This window comes from Giraffa tippelskirchi, chromosome 1 (assembly GCF_054371585.1).
Source record: "Giraffa tippelskirchi isolate mGirTip1 chromosome 1, T2T-mGirTip1v1.2.pri, whole genome shotgun sequence".
NCBI lineage: Eukaryota > Metazoa > Chordata > Mammalia > Artiodactyla > Giraffidae > Giraffa > Giraffa tippelskirchi.
In genome coordinates, this window is record NC_137275.1 from 162,578,778 (window position 1) to 162,596,447 (window position 17,670).

At 44.0% G+C, this 17,670-nt stretch overlaps 1 protein-coding gene across 40 annotated transcripts in view; it reads right to left on the minus strand.

Moving 5' to 3' along the window:
- Positions 1–17,670, minus strand: part of KANK1 (KN motif and ankyrin repeat domains 1) — a 243,906-nt gene that overhangs the window by 28,499 nt on the left and 197,737 nt on the right. For 28 of the 40 annotated variants that reach the window (XR_014057303.1, XR_014057314.1, XR_014057373.1 and 25 more), the window contains one exon: positions 714–3,386. Coding sequence is in view for 36 of the 40 variants with exons in the window: in XM_081503152.1 (XP_081359278.1) it covers positions 714–3,386 (2,673 nt within the window). In the remaining 4 variants the exon portion in view is untranslated. Of the gene's footprint in view, positions 1–713; positions 3,387–5,419; positions 5,799–17,530; positions 17,647–17,670 lie in introns of those variants that run through there. The other 12 variants (XM_081503362.1, XM_081503378.1, XM_081503326.1 and 9 more) reach the window with 4 other exon arrangements.

The following is a 17,670-nucleotide window of genomic DNA, read 5'->3' on the forward strand; positions in this document are numbered from 1 at the left end:
TCTCTCAGAGTTCTGGCTCCCTGTCAGAGAAGCCTTCCTGGACCATTCTATCTCCAGCAGTCCCCACCTCTCCACCATCACTCACTGTTTCTCTAAGTGGAGTTCTTTTCTTCATAATATGTATCACTTCCTGACATATTTAAGTATATTTTTATTGCCTGTGCCCCAACTGGAATAATGTAAGCACTATGAGAACAAGACCCCATATCTATACTTAAAACAGAGCAGGAATTTAATCATTATTTGCTGAATTAATGAATTTGCATTAATTGACAGAGTCTCTCTCCCCTAAAAGTTTTGGTTAAAAACACTTCATACCAGTATTTTGTTTTAATTGATCGTATACAGGTAATTGTGGTTGAAAACAGTGCAAGACTTTTTTTTTTCAGGTTCCCCTCTAAAGTAAATAGCTAAAAGACATCTATCAAACTAGCAGCCTCAGAAGACAGCCCCTAAGCCAGCCAACACTAGTTTTCTTTTCTTCTAGTCTTAGTCCTCAGCCAGGGGAGCGAAACTATCAGATAATGAGAATCAGCAGAGCTGTTTATGGGTTTAGATTCTTGGTTTTCGTTCTACCTATTACCATTCTAAAGTTTTCTCCATGGTTCCAAAAATTGGCTCCAGCAGTTAAAAAAAAAAAAAAAAAAATCCCTCCTGGATTTCCACTGTCCCCGCCCTCCCTCACTTCTAGGTCCTTCAGAAGTGCCACCTACCTGTGACCTTACCCAAGCTGGTTTTCAGGAAGTCAGGGTTTCTGAGCTCTTCAAGGCTTGCAGACTTCATGACAGAGTTGATTGATGATAAGGTGCTGATGAGCTGGGAGTTGAGGGAGCCAATCTGTGAGTGAGGTTCCCCAAAAGCTTCTGCCAGTTCACTGTAGTTCTCAGCCAGCAGCGCCTGCTGTTCCGCCAGCAGCTTCTGGACACGCTCGATGTAGTGATCCAAGCCTGTCTCCATTCCAGACTGTGCCTGGGGCTGGGGGCTCTCCACGAACTCTCCTACAGGCTCGTCCCCAACACCTACACTCCTCCGGCTGCCTGTCGGCCCCACCGTCAACTGGGGAGGACCACATGCTATGGTCCTCATTTTGAGGCCAACCAGATAGTTGTCGTTAATACTGATCTGCCCCACGCCTGACTCTTTGGTCTTCACAGCCGATGGCCTGTCAAACCCAGCGTTGCCAGAGAGGACCGTCCCCACTCCAATGGACCGCATCTTGGTGGAGCTGACGTCCTTGACCCGGCCTTCTCCCACGGCTACTGTCCGCATCTCCACAGTGCGGGTGCTGGTCTGCTTGTCCACAGTGCTAAGGGAAGTGTTGGTACAGGATTCTGTGAGCGTGGCTATCTCGGTGTTGGTGAACTGGCTCATCTGTTCTAGAACCGTGCTGGTGTGCTGGCTCACAGTTCGAGGCACTGCCATGACGGCAGCTTCCACCTGGCTGACAGCCTCTGTGTTCACGCTTCGGGAGGCGCACTCCTTTGGCGAGCAGACGGTCACATCAACAGAACAATCTCCGCAGCCGATGGAGCGCACTTCTTTGAGATTCAGGTTGGTCCTGAGGAGTGCCAGGTCATTCACGGACTCCTCCGTGTTGCTGCCCGTTTCACAGACACTGATGTCCATATCTACGCTCTTGTCACACGTTTCCACCGACCGCCCAATACATCTGTCATGCATTTCCACCCTTTCCTTAACAATCCACCAATTCATGGGCAGCTCAGGCCCTACCTCTTTATTCTCATGATCGGGCTGGCAGGAGATGCCTACATTACTTGTCTGCACGCATGTCCCCACACATGTGTCAACCACATCCATGTGACTGCCAGCCATTTGGTCTCTGGTGGGTACCACCGCCTCCACCATCTTGCTGAACACAAGCGGCTGGGCCATCACAGCTTTATCAACTTTTTTCCTCGAGCCAGCAGCTTGCAGCTCTTGCTTGAGTTTAGTCATCTCCCGGTCATGGGTGGTTTCTTTAAGCTGTACTTCCAGACGATAGATCTTATCCTTTAGGGCTTCTATGGTTTGCTGTTGCAGCTCAATTTCTTTGTCAGCTTCAGTAGTCACTCCAAGCATGGCCTCTGTCACACTGACCCCAGAATTCCTTGTCTCAGTGACCATGCCTACGGCCGCATCCTTACAGGACCTGGCACCCCTGCGGTACACAACAATGTCATTCATGTCCTCATCAGCACCCACAGCCACAGACCGGAACTCTCGAGGCCGACACTCCCTGTTCTCCCTGAGCTCTGAGGAGGCCTCATAGCTGCTGTCCTGGATCTTCTGCTCCAGGGCCTGCATGTCTGCTGTGAGCTGCCGGAATTCCTTTATCCTCTGGGTGCTCTGCTCCACGCTCTCCATTTCTTCCTCCTCGTAGTCAATGTATAATTCCCCACCACTCCTCTGGGTCCTGGACAGCTGTTCCAGCTGGGATGCATTCCCAGCGCTGTAGGACCGCTTTCTCACCCCACAGACATCGTTCTGGGATGCCGCTCTTTGGTTTTTCAGCTGTGAGGCCAACTGTCTTTTCTCCTCTTGCAGGACAGAGATCTTCACCTGGAGCACAGGGATGGTTCGCACTTGCTCTTCTAGCTCCTTCAGGCGCTTCAGGGCAATGGCCATCTGTTCACGGATGTGCTGCAAGTGCATGGGGCTCACGTTGGTCACTGGAGTGGAGATCCCTGAGCTCAGGGGGCTGTGACGGATGGAGCTCCCCATGGAGGAGGTGGTGGCAGCAGCTGGGGCATAGCCACCATAATCCCCATTGCCTTGGTATCCATTCTGAAGCTGGGGCATGGTGGGATTGTGGTTTCCAGAACCCAGAAAGGAAGAAAGGGAGCTGGTGGAGCCCATGCCTCCAAAACTGGCCAGCCTGGGCCTTCGGAACTCACCAGGTGCCACCTGCATGGTGACTCTCTCCTGTTCGAGTCTTCTCCGGGTCTCCATCAGTGTCTTGGTGACATGAAGGTTGTGCTTTGGGAGTTGTGGTGATGGTGGTGGCAGCTGTCGGCTTTCTGGGATGGTAAGAAAAGTGGGGGAGGTCTCCAGAGGGGCAGGTGGCTTTGGGATTGGGGTTGATGTAACTTTGCTTTGGGCTAGGAGGAATCTGGGGCACTGCCTGTTGTCATCACTGTTGGAGGATGAGAGGGATTCAGTGGAAGTCCACACGCCGTGCTGGCCAGGTGCAGCCCTGGAGTCTGGGCATGGCCCAGATGGCTTCCGCCTCTTCTGGATGTTCACTTTCTTGATGGTGTTTCCTTTCTGTATGTCATCCACGTATTTGAGGAAATCTAAGTCTAGTTGGTAACCATAGGGGGTCTCCACAAAGTAAGGATCTTTTTGTTCCCTGTCTTGTTCTCCATTCAGAATATCATCTGCTTTTCCTAAGAGAGAGAGAGGGGAGATTATTATAATGTCATTAATACACACAATGATGAAAACTAGTATGAAAACTGTGTATGTTGCAGCACAGTAAGCAAAAATGATTTAAGAGCTGACAAATCTATGTTCTAATCCTGAATCTATAACTTAACAAATGGGTGTTAACAAACCTCTCAGAACTTCAGTTCACCTCTAAGTAAAAATGTAAATACAAATATTTAAATCAAAAAGCTGTTTAAAAGAATGTAATGAGAAAATGATTTTTAAGAGCCAGGCACATAGTAAGTCCTTACCAAGTACTTCAGCTTTTTAAAGAATCATTGAAGACTTGAAAGCATTTTCAAGCAGATAATTTCATTTTCTGTCTACAGTCCCTTGAAGTATAACAGTCACTAAGACTGCTATTTTATAAAGTATACTCTGAGGCAGAAAAAGTGAGAAGTCTTAAAATAACAGATCGAGTCAGTGGAGAGCCAGGAAGCCTGGACAAGAGTTCGCCCACCTACTGCTCTTTTGGAAACTACACAGTCTTTCTAAACGGTGGCTGAGGTACCCCAGTGCCTGACTACCCCTACAAGATCACAATTTGCCTAGACACCTTCCTTGCAGAGAACGCTGGGGCACATGGGATACTGAGTGACTAACTCTAGCAGCAAGGGGGCAAGAACAGTTTGTGGATAGACAACTGTATTTTGTGGCTTCCTATTTAGAAACAAAACAAACTCTATCCCAACAGAGGAGGAGTTGTTTTTTTTTTCCCCTCTTTGACTTCTTCTGGACAAAACATCCACTATTTCAAGAATATCTTGTTTTTCTATTTGTGATGGATCCAAACAGATGCAAAGGGAGAATGAAAATAAGGGCAACTTATACTCCAAACACTGGATCATATAGCATTCAATAAATGCTACTTCTGGCTAAACCAAATGTTTAGAAAAGGAAATAGGAAACTTTCAAGGCATAGATCTTGCTGCTGACCTGAGCTATGCATTTCAAACTGAAAACCAAGGTTGTTTTTGTTTACATTGTGGGATTAAGCAATGTGTTTTCCTAGAGTCATGATAACAAGATATGCATCTGAGTGTTATGGGAAGCATCCCAAAGTAGTGACTGAAAATGCAAGCCATCAGTACCCCTACCCCTAGTGTTAGTTGCTCAGTGCTGTCTGACTGTTTGTGACCCCATGGACTGAAGCCCACCAAGCTCCTTTGTCCATGGAATTCTCCAGGCAAGAATACTGGAGTGGGTAGTCATTCCCTTCTCCAAAGGATCTTCCTCACCCAGGGATCCAAGCCTGGTCTCCTGCATGGCAGGCAGATTCTTTACCTTCTGAGCCAGGAGGGAAGCCCTATGGCTACTCCTATCCTGGGCATAAAAGCCCACCTGACTGCTGTCAAGGCCCAGGTACTTGCAGCAATTTGGATTGCTGGTCTGTGCTTCCCACACTCAACAGTGCCGAATGTGACACCCCACAGTGTGAGTGCTCTGAACAAACCTTTTGCCTCCATCTGCCCACTTTCCTCTAAAATGTTGGAAAGAAAAGTACAAAAAAGAAAACTGCCAGAGAGAGGAATAAAAAGTACCCTTCGTATCGTCATTTAAAACGCCATTAAGTTGTTCTAGCTGTTAAAATTTGTGAATAAGATTTCAATTCTCAGGCACGTGGATGAAGAATTCTACTAGAAAGAGGTGCTCAGCAGCAAATATTTTCTGACCTAAGGAAGGGTACGCTGACTAGGAGCGCTGCGCCGGAAAACTTGTGCTCCAGCTAAGAGAACGTGTCTTCTTTCTTTCCTTTTTAACTCCACAAGGACAACATGCTCACTCAAAGTATGCAGCCAGACCTGTTTCCAGTGCTGTCTGAAACTCCATAAGCAAAGAAAAACTGCAGGCTTGGGACAGGTAGAGTCTAAGCTGGGCTGGGCAAGACCCCTGAGGCCAGCGCTCCCCGCTGCCGCCCGCCCCGGCCGCGGCCGGGGAACTGAGCCCCGGGGGGAGCCCCTGCCATCCTCCCGCCTGCCGGCCGCACACCTACCCGGCGCCCGCTGCACTCTCGCCGGCTGGCCTGCCGCACTCCAGCTCGCGGGCCCAGGCTCTCCACCCTTCAGGGAAGGAGGGTGGACACCGGGAGACTCGGCCGGGCGCACACGCTATAGGCCGGGGCCGCACCAATGAGGTCTCGGCGGCTCGGCGACCCCACCCCCGCACACTGAGCGGCTCTGTCCCCGCGTTCGCACTGCAAGCAGGAAGCCCGGAGCTTTCGAGAACGTGTGTTCTTCTTGCCAGTTCTGCCAAGAGTCAAAATAAAGCCGGCAGTTTAAACGTCTCCACAGAGAGACTCTGTCTCTGTCGCACCGGTCCCTTCCTCGTGAAAGAGTGTGTGTTCTGCTGTGGCAACTAGCGGCCTCGGCTCTGGGCCACCTGAGCAAGTCGGGGCACAAAGGGACCCACTGTTCACGGAGGGGTCTCAGCACCACCCCCCCGCGCGCACGGGTTCCCAGCGCCCGGCTCTGCACACCAGAGTTATCCTTGAACAGTGATCCACTGAGCCTTTGCCACGACTGAACGTTTCTTTAAAAAAAAACTTTTTAAAAACCACCTTGCTTTAAAAAAATAACAACCTATACTGTACACACATATATAAATACAGTACACTAATATAATATTGTAAAGCAACTATACTTCAATTTTAAAAAGAACACGAAAAGGAATTTTTTAAAATGTTATGCACAAACCATTTAAAGAAAAAGTCATTCACTCATATCTCACCACCTAGTGGCAATTGTTAGTATTTTGGTATAGCTCTTGTTTTTCTGTGTATGTCTTAACATAGCTAATTTTCCCACTTAAGCGTTTTCCTTGGGAAAGGTTAATTTTAGTTTATTACTCTTCAAAACTTTTAAAATGCATTAACATCACGGTTTAGAAAACAAAACATGTCACACTTTCCAGAGAAATTCAACCGACCTATCTTTAGTTATTTCTTAAGTTCAGGAAAGGTACGGGTCACACTGAATTATCCCCAGATGAACTTTGGACTTCTAAATCTGGGAACCAAGAGAGGTTAGAATTTGACCGTGTTGAGCTTGATTATTTCCTAATAGTGTTCGATTCAGATTCTCCTGAGGACTTGTAAACCAAATTTCATTCTCTAGCAACTAAAAAGGAAGATGTATTCTCAAGGTGTCATTTTTCCAAACAATTCTTCACAGTTCAAATTATTCTACTGTTAAGATACCTAGTGTCATGATTATTTTATTTCCTGCTTTCTACTGTACCTTTACATACATTAACACAAACAGGGCACTTATAGTGCCCTGATTTCCCAACTTTTTCATGTTTGTCTTATCTCTCTATACTAGACTGAAAGCAACAAATTTAATTTTTAAAAGCTCCTTCCTTGCTCTCCCTTCCAACCACACACATGAATTAACAAGATGCTATGAATAAAGACGTTTTACAATGTTTACTGAAGTAATAACTGAATATACAGTATAACCGAGATCTCTGAAAGAACAGTTAAGTACTCTGCAGTCTGAAGTTGCTTGTTCTCTATTAGTGTTAAAGACATTTCTTATATGATGCTGTTTCAGTATTTATCTTTAGGTTCTGGAATCATGGGTGATTTTAATGTTTTTCTAATGGTTTAAAAAATTTTTTACAGCATATAGGTATTCATCTTTTAAAAATATGATTACAAGTCACTGTTTTGAATATTGAAATAATACATTGGAATGTATTGGAATGTATTGAATAAACTCCAAGATAGCTCCATATGACAGAGGAATGTATGGGGCAGTCATAGCAAAGATAACTAAATGTTCCTCAGTATGTGCTACCTCACCCTTCCACATGAATTAGACTCCCTTTGTTTAATTGGGCAAATATAAACACAGTATTTCCCCAGCTTCTTTCACTGTCAGTATGTCCATAAGCAGATATGTCATGCAACAACCCTCAGAAACCTCCCTTACAAGACACAGGACTAGTTCTTTGACATCCTTTCTCTTTGTTTCTTCTTCTGTCCTGCTGTCTGGAATGCAGATGTAATGACTGGAACAGTAGCTGCTAGTTTGGACTCGAGATCACACTGAGGGATGGAGGAACAAGGTGCCTGAAGGAACCTGGGTCTATAAGAGCTTTGTGGATCAGAGCACTATACTACTCCTGGAAAACTTACCTCTCGCTACACATTTATGTGAAAGATAAACTTTAATTTTGTTTAGCTATTGTTTCCTTGGAGTTCCTGTTACTGAGAGCTAAATTGAACTCTAATGGATACAGTATTCTTTGCCCAGTGTTGTCTTCTCCCCCTCACAAAAAGGAAAAAAAAAGAAAGAAAATTAGGACCAGATCTTGAAAAGAAAAATGTTTAATAATAAACTGGTGAGATATTACATTAAAACATTTTCATCACAAAAAATTTAATAAATTCAAGAATAATTAAGGAAGTGTAAAAACAACAGTGAAAAAAGAGTCTCTAAATGGGTTCTTAAGGAGACTGTTAACTGCCTAAAAAGCCCTTTTGGACTAACAGAGCTATTCCTGCTTATATGAAGCCAGAAACCACTGGCTGTTATCTGCAACTGGAATCCGAAAAGTAACAGCTTCCAGTTAAACAGTCTGGAATCAGAGGGCTGTCCCTAGTGTTTACAAGAATTTTCTGAATGTCTGGAAATCCAGAGGTAGAGACTGTTCCTGGCACCACCTCTATCTTCATTATATAGCATTTATGAAAGCTTAATTGGGTGCAGAAAATGGTCCTATTCAGTAGAAAGAGTAGGAGGAAGGATTTATAAGAAATAAAAGGAGATACAGTCTAGCTGTGAGATAAATGCCAAACACCTGAAACATAACACTAAGTTAGGTCAGTTACAAAGGTATATTATCAGCAAGAACAATCTGATGATATATGAATAAATGATCAATACTGGAGTTAACCAGGAGATGAGTTCTGAAGACAAGGTAAGTGATGACAGAGTAAAATGGAAAGAGGGGTTGATGAGCCAGGTAAGAGCCTAGCAGTGCAAGGAAAGAGGACGCTAGAAGAGAGGGGGGTGACCCAGTACAGAAGGGGATACTGCACTTGGTCCTGGAGCAGGGGAGTCTTATCACTGAGAGACTGCACATCAGGCCGTGTGCTAGGGACTGAAACGATCAACAAGGAGTGTCTTCACAGCTGTGTGTGGATTAGACCAAGGTAGGGAAAGAGATTAAATTCAAGGGGACCAGTTAAAATGTTATAGTACCCAAATGTGATGTGAGGACCAAATTAAAAAAATGATTCATATATTTACCTTATGTATAGTTAATACTGATTCTCAAAAGACAATTTTAGTAACACCTCTCTCTCTCCTCTTCCCTTTCCTACCCTTTCCTCTTACTATTTTCCAAGTACTGTTGTAGGTGCTGGGGGACACAGAGTGAACAAAGGAGACAAGGCCCCCATTCTCACAATGCTCACAGTCTAGTGTGGGGGGGGAAGGGGCAGGGGGCTCAGGGGAGTGCATGGAAAAAGAAATAAAAGGCAAGGCAGAAGCAAAGTGAAGAGGCAGAACCACCAAAATTTACATTTGTATGTCAGCCTAAGTGGATGGGCTTATAATAGTGCTCCACGTGGCTTTTCAGGGTTGACCTACTTCCTAGTCACCAAGGGTCAGAGTCCCTCTTCCATCTTCTACCCCCTAACCCAGTTTGTACAGTTTGCAAACTGGGGAAACCAAACACCAAATGTGACAGCACCAACTGGAGACAGCTTCCTAAGTCCAGACCAAATCCCTAAGTGTTCAGAGAAAAGCTGAAAGCAGCAAACTGATGGTAATTCTACTCTTTATTTATATATTCACCAACTATAAAACTAGTGCTCTGTGACAGAGCTAGTACAAAGACTCAAGAACAATTTGAAATGTTCCTTGCAATTTTTCTGCATTAACAAAGTGAAATGGAGATATGGATATTTCAAAAGTCATTTAATTTAGATTCATAAAGTATTATATGATTTTAACTTTTCAAGGAAGCTAAACTTAATGTCCAAATAATACTTGGTTTGGGAAGACATAAAAAGTAATGTAGTGGCCAGGAGGTAGAAGGTTAGAAGGCAAGAAACTACTCTGGGAGTACTAACCTGCTAGTGGTGTTTCTTAACTGGGGGTGATTTTGCCCCCGGGGAGATATTTGGCAAACTCTAGAGACAATTTTGCTTGTCACAACTAGAAGAAGGGGTGCTACTGGCATCTAGTGAGTAGAGGCCAGGATGCTGCTAACATCATACAATGCTCAGGACAATCCTACCTTCATGTACTAAGAATTACCCAGTCCAAAATGTCAGTACAGTCAGCCCTCTGAATTTGTGGTTGCAGAACCTGTAGATAGAGACTGTCAACTGTGCTACGTCATTTTATATAAGGGACTGGAGCACCAGTGGTTTTTCTGTCCCGGAGGGTCCTAGAACCAATCCTCCAAGGATTCTGAGGGCAGACTGTGGTGTGGAGGCAGAGAGTGCCTGTACTAAAGACAGTGAGCAAGAGTAAAAAATTCACATATAGCAACTGAAAATTTGGCCATGTAAGCTGTGTTCTTCAAGTCTTCCATTTTTCAGCAGGACCACGGCATCATGCTTAAGTGACAAGGTAATAAAAATGCCAATTTTGAGCCAGAAACCAGTAAATACTTTTCTATACACCCTACCACAGTGAGCCATTCTTTACTCTGAGTTAAAAGCACTGGAGTTTTATGAAATAACGTGTCCTGGTGGACTTTTAAATGGGCAAAACTTTGATATTATTACTCTATCTATTAATTAGGATACAAAGACTTCTTTTGTCCTGGTTTCACCACTGCATACTCTAGGCCCAATTACTGACTAGTGGTGCCATGAAAAATAATTGCACCCATGTGCCAACACTCTTTTATGTGTTTTTCTTCAGCAGATATTCTACCTGACTATTGAAACTGAAGAACTCTGCTAATTCCTATTACTGTATTGTCCCCTCTCACATGAAGCATGAAGATTTTTGCCTAAAGAGCTGAGTCAGTCCCCAAGCAGCACATAATTAAACACAGATTCCCATACTTAAAAGCAGCAGAGTGCAAGCATCCTGCTGTTTAAAGCAGTCAGAAAGATTCAACATCAGCTGAGGCTGAGAGGCAGGAAAGAAAAGCAGTAGGATCAACTCTGAAATGAACCTGATGAGGGAGAAGTCCTCATGGAGTTAATTGCTCAGAGTATGAAAGTAATTGAGTTAGCAAATCAACTCTCCCCGGCATGGAGCAGGGGATGAAGGAGACAATGATGTGGAACAGGTCCTTCTAGACAGGTTTAACAGGAAAGTTCTGATGACACTGTTTGAACTAAGACTGAGACGGAAGGAGCTTCTCACACCAAAATCTAGGGAAACCCTGTCTGATAGAGACTACACAATGAAAAGCATAACAATGTTAAGTGTTCCTCCTGTTTTTTCCGAGAATGTATGGCAAATGAGATTTTCTCTTGCTCTTCCAATTACCAAAGAATTGTTTTTCTATCTGCTCTTTTCCCTTCTCCATCCAATCATTCATTCAAATGATAAGCACCTATTAGAAGTCAGGGCTGGTTCTATAAAGCCTGAATCCCTGTTCTGTGAAGTTTATATTACCTACTTGACTTCACCTAGACTATTTTCGGGTTGCAGCTGTTTTAAACGGCTACCCAAATATGCTTTGTTCAAATAAAATGACAACATGAAGGAAAGCAAAAGTGGCTGCCAGAAGTTCATGGGAAATACCAGCTCAACATAAGTCAGTTTTACAGGCTTGGTTTGTTTATACGACTAAGTTATAATGTGCTATTGTTTCTTATTATCTGGAACTCTTCATTACTGCTTCTGGCTTCTTCCCCTAAATCTTCAGATCTCCTCTCATAGCTGTTCTTATCTCTGTGTTTGTAACCTGTCCCCACATACATTCCACTGTCTTCCATCACTGCTCCTTTTCATCCTGGTCCCACATTCCAGGTCTACCTGTCCCCACACCCCAGAGATGGAATGCTGACCTAGGGAAGCTGCAATTGCCAGATTTAAAGATGGATTTATTCTTTCATTCACTAAGTATTTATTAAGAACCTACCATGCAGCAAACACTGCTAGAAGTAAATCAAAAAGGACAGAGAGCCTACTTGGATAGAACTTGTGAACTCTAGGAAACAAAGGATGCATAAAAAACTAACAACTATGATAAGTGCTGTGAGACTAAAATCCAAGAGGTATGTGGGGACAGAGCAGGAACCCCAACCTGGTCTGGGCATAGATAGTGTTCTGCCAGGGTGCTGTATTTGAGGGGCCCACTGGGCTAAGTGTGTGTGTGTTTGTGGGGGTTGGGGGCTATTCGGCAGGGAGACCAAGATGGAAGAAATTCTAGGCAGAGAAAAAACAGCATATGTGAAACCTGCAACTTTTAGGAACTGAGAAGAGCTTTGCATGATAAGGAAAACACAAAGTGAGGCAGAGAGGGGACTAAGCCCCAGTCACACAGGTCCCTGTGAGTCAGGTTTGTAGTTCTCAAGTGTATCAGGTAGCTAATGAACACAGGAGTGAAAAGATGAGATTTCTATCTTAGCAAGACTGCTCTGGCTAGATGCTGGAGTATGTATTAAAATTCTCTTCAGCAACCTTCATTAAGTTTCTGCAGACTGTTCAAATCCCTATGAATTTTTCTTGTGGTATCACAAATTCCTTTGCACTGTGTGAGTTTTAGTTACTGAACTAGGTAATAAGTGCTAGCTTTGGTGTTAAAACAACGAGAAGTTAAGAGCTTGCCTGCATTTGGGGGCAGTCTGTGGCCCACATCTTCCCCCTAAACTATTCAAGAAGAAACTGAGAAGGCCTGACATATCTCAACTCCTCTGGGCAGAGCTGCAGACAGGGATCAGGTTTTTGTATTCATCCTCTAGGGCTCTATCCTTGACCTCATTCTGCTAATAAGAAAGAAAATATTTTCTTTAAACCAATGGATGACTCACTGTAGAGAAAAATGATGGAGTTTCCTTTTCAGAAGGTGATTTACGTACAATAAATCTAATCTGGGAGGGACAGGGGTGGCATGAGTAAGGGCAGGAAGAAAGAAAAGAGGACATTTTAGGGAATGCAGGCCCTGATTGAGCTTGTTGAGATGCAGAGCACAAACTTGTTCCATATTTGAAACTAGAACGGGCACAGCAGGGGCCGAAGATGTCTGTGAAGCAAAGCTGGCTGACCCTGGCAGCCAGCAAGTGTCCTGGCGGAGGAGAGAGGGACAGATGGGCGGCATGCTAGGGGCGGCATGCTAGTGCCGACCAGTAGTGCTCCCAGCTTCAGCCCGATTCTCTGCCCATGCTGACCAGGGGCTGAGTTACCCAAGGGAAGGCTAAAGACAGAGAATATGGTCTGGAAGAATGTAAGCAATACATCCTGAAAATTCAAGGCTTCTACCCACGACAAGGTCTCTGACAAGCTGAATTAATTTCAGATCAGCTGGCCTCTAATCACCTGAGTGCTCTCTCTGCCTGCCTGACAAGGATGCTGCAGGGGACCGCTATTGTTTGAACTCAGACAGCAGGTTCTACCTACTCCTTATTTATCTCAGTTGTCAGCACACATCAGATTTAGCTATTTAAAAACAGTGTCAGGGGTCTAGTTAGCTCCCAAACTCACTTTTGGGTTCCACTGTTCAAATCTGGGATAATTTGGGCATCAAAATAATAGGATTAATGATAGTAGCAGATGACAGTCCACTAAATAAATCAGGTATCTATGAGTCCATAATGCTATAAGAAATATATAACAGAGCTCCAACTTATGTTTCAATAAATAAAGAGTTATGAAAACAGAAAAGCACCATTTAACAACCATTATAACAGTAGGTGACTCAAGAAGGAATCGTCAACGGATGCTGAATCTAGTGTATACAGACTTCCTACTGAAGAACAGGAATTTTGGCCTCAGGATGCCTCACACAAAACAGCTTTCAATCACTAAGGAGAAAATGGTGATACTAGGGAGCAGAAAGCTGACCAAGAACCACGTGGACTAGATGATAAAGGCTACAATCACATGTCCCCGAGGCTCTGCTCTGAGAAAGCACAGTATCAGTCCTCCTGGGTTTCTGCTTGGAAGGTATGGCCTAAATCTGGACATGTCAACAGATTTACCTGAAAGACATCCCACAAAAGGACAGGTCTCTCTCTATCTTTCTTTAGGCCATGCCACACAGCTTGCAGGATCTTAGTTCCCCAACTGGGGATTGAAATCAGGACTCTGGTAGTGGAAGCATGAAGTCCTAACCACTGAACTGCCAGGGAATTCCCAGGTCTCTCCTTTTAAAACTGTCAAGGTCATCAAAGAAAGGAAAGGCTGAGAGCTATTTCAGATTGAAGGAGATTAAAGAGGTATGACAAAAGCATGTCTTTATATATATATCCACACATACAAGTACATGTATACATACAGAAAGAGATGAAGCAAATGTGGCAAAATATTAACCACTTGAGAATCTGAATGTAGGTGAAGGAGGCGAGAGAGTTCTTTTATAAATTTTCTCTAAGTTGAAATTATTTCAAAATAAATTACATAAATGTAGATGACAATAACCGTCCTCTGCTTGTGACTCCAGGGCCTCTGGGGCACGTGAGAGCAGTCAGCAGTCACTGGGGAGCACAGCCAACGCTCTGCTGCTGCTCATATGCAAACAGAGCAGTCTGTTTTTTATCAAGACTAATGTCTCCACGCTCCTATATTACATATTCTTTGAGGAATTTTACATTTGTTTGAGGTATCCCTGGAAACTTGCAGAGCCTTCTCAAATATTAATCTTGCAGATTGGTTGCCAGAAGCCCCATTACAGAAAATAAAGTTCCAAAGTTCATTTCTGTCGCATTAAAAGTCTTCAACAATTTGGCCCAATCCAGCACTTCCCAGTCCCCAATCCCTCTTCCTCCCAGAACCTCAACATACCAAGGCACTTTCAAGCATCTCTGCCTTTTTGTTCACTCTGTTCCCTCTTCCGAGCATGCCCTTCCCCAGCCTCTTCCACTGATCACAACCGGGGCCCAACCCCAAATTTCCCATCATTTGTAGTCTTCTCTTATTCCTGATTGCTCTGTCCTGGGAAGAAATGGTCACCTTCTCCCCTCCATCCTTCTGGGACACTTTGTTAACACATTGATCTGTACTATGAGTACCAGGCACATGCCTGTCTTCCCCCACCAGACTGCAGGTGTGTTGGGGGACAGATACCAATTAATACTTATTTTTCTATCCTTCAATGCCTAGCACAGTGCTTGGCACATAGCATGTTCAGTATTTGTTGAAATGAAAAGCCTCATGTCTAGGCATGTACCATTTAGTTAAGTCTGGGAGGAAGAGCTGTAGTGATTAAAATCAGATACTCTGGGACCAGAGTGCCTGGGTTTGAATCCTGGTGCTGCCACTTTCTGTTGGCAAGTTAGACTACTCCAACTGTATAATTGGGAAAATAATATACCTGCTTCACAGTGTTATTGTAGAGCACTCAGAGCTAGGTCTGTGGTCTGCTATTATTATTTACTATTATTGGATCATCCTCCATTGTTTGGTGAAGCATACACTTCTGGCATACTAGTCTAGAACTCCTCTCTTCCATCCTGCTTTTTTTCTCCCTGCCCATGGAGCTAGGGTTTGAGGTGTCTATGATATTTTTCAAAATCAAATAAATGAGTTTGCTAAAATCTTGAGGTCTACCTGGTTTCTGCTGGCTGAGGGAGGTGCTGGCTGGGCCCTGCAGTGGAGGTGCATGTGTCTGTGTGTGCACACTAGGGCTCGGGGTGAGTGGAGTGTGGATGCTGGTTAGGTATAGAGAGAGCCCTACTCCAGTATCAATTATACATGGGGAGGAGGTAATGTAAAACAAAAGCAAAAGTAGACAGACTTCTCCAATCTTTAAAAATATATTATAACCAAGAGGAAATATTTTCTTCTTACAATATCAACCAGTTAACCCTAGAGAAAATCAATCCTGAATATTCATTGGAAGGACTGATGCTGAAGCTGCAGCTTCAATACTTTGGCCACCTGATAAGAGCTGACTCATTGAAAAAGACCCTGATGCTGGGAAAGAATGAAAGCAGGAGGAGAAGGGGAAAGCAGAGGACAAGATGGTTGAATGGCATCACTGACTCAATGAACATGAGTTGGAGCAAACTCAGGGAAATGGTGAGAAGGATGGGGAAGCCTGGCATGCTGCAGTCCATGGGGTGGCAAAGAGTTGGACACAACTGAACAACAACAACAACACAATAAGAGGACAAAGGTCAGCACTGATTTTTATAAACTACCCTATTCTGTCTCTAATTAGGAAGTAAGAGCAGAACATTTTTTTTTTTTTTTGAGCAGAACATTTTTTAACACACTATGCACATATGTGCACTGTAGAACCACTGAATGCACTTCCATGCAGTTGTCCAGATTGGGGGGATGGTATAATTTTTTCATAAAACAAGTACAGGAGCTATAAATACTTCTGAGTTCACAGACCATTTTTTAACACACTATGCACATATGTGCACTGTAGAACCACTGAATGCACTTCCATGCAGTTGTCCAGATTGGGGGGATGGTATAATTTTTTCATAAAACAAGTACAGGAGCTATAAATACTTCTGAGTTCACAGACCAGCAACGGGCAGCAAGAATCTGGAATCACACATGCAGCAACAAGGTCTGTATGTATAAAATGAGAATGTTGGTGGAACTCAATGATTTCTAAAGGTTGCTTTCAGACCACAACCCTCTCACTATACTTCACACAAAGTTCCATAACATCACCTGCTAAGTGATCAAGTGAAGAAAGAAATTAACTGAAGCAGCTGTCAGGCAAGATGAACTCAGGCAGACAGAGCCAGGGGCCTTGCTCTTTGCCCACTCCATTGCAGCACTTTCCATCTGCATGGTAACAGCTAACACAACCTAACAATCCCCAAAGGCAGCTTCCTTTTGGTGTATCATCAGTCCCACCCTGGGTAGGTCTTAGGAGTCTCGAAGCCAGGCTGCAGGTGAGCAGTGAGAGCAAAGAAAATGGAAAGGGTACAGTTCCTGCGAATGGAAGGGGTGATGTGTTAATAAAAGACACATTGTATCCCATTGCCCCGGCCCTGAGGGATGGGATGGGGAGGGAGGTGGGTGGGGGGTCCAGGAAGGGGAACACATGTAAACCCATGGCTGATTCATGTCAATGTATGGCAAAAACTATTACAATATTGTAAAGTAATTAGCCCCCAACTAAAATAAATAAATTTATAAAAAAAAAAAAAGACACATTGTAGCAAGGAGGCATGTGACATTACAGAGGCCCACTTCTCCAGTGCTCAGTGCCAACTGGAAGATGCAGCAACTCTACCCAAAATCTGTCTCCTAATAGTTGAGATGCCTGGGCTCTTTAGGGCTTGTTCTCACCAGCCTCAGCAGTGCTGTCTTCTAATGTCCACCATCAGATTTAAAGACTCAACTGCTGAACTAGAGCCTAAATTTATCATGCATGCACAGAAGGGAACTAGCTTGGGGACTAAATGCTGTTTTCCAAACTTTCTTCAAAAATAACACACTGCTCTAAGCGTACATAGGAAATCTGCCAGTTCAGAGGGTAATTCTGTGAAAAGCAGAGAACCAGCACAAGCTAGGACTTTGGGACAGAAAGGCTTTTCTAACAAAACATTATGCCTTTTGGTGGGGTGGAAGAGGCTAAAGTAATTGTATGAATCCCAGCCCTTATTTTGTTTTACCATGTTTACATAAGAAAAAGAAACCAACTTCAAAGTACACTGAGCAGCTCATTAGAAAAACAGCTGAAAACAAATGACCAAAAATGGAGTTACCAACAAGAAAGGAAACTCTGGGAGTTAAGCAAGCCAAGAACTCAAACCTTAGCATATATATACATGCAACCTCTCATTCCCATGACAATGACATCTTTATGTTAGAGCCATGGCTAAAGCTGAAACTGTCACTGAACCAAAAATCCAGGACTGAGTTATTCTTTCCAGTCTGTAAGAAAAGCAAATATTTTTCATAACATACAGAGCTTGAGTTTATATTTCACCATCCCCCACCCACACGTCACACTCTCCCCTGTTTTTCTTTTTTTGGGGGGCTTTCTTACTTACCCACCCAGAAACAAAATAACTGTGATTTTCAGCCAGCAGGAAGCCAAGTCTCGGGCCCACTTCCCTCAGCGTTATAGAGCCTGCACACGTTAGCAGGCAAAGAGCCCAGAAGCTGCTGCAGAGCATTTATTTATACCCAT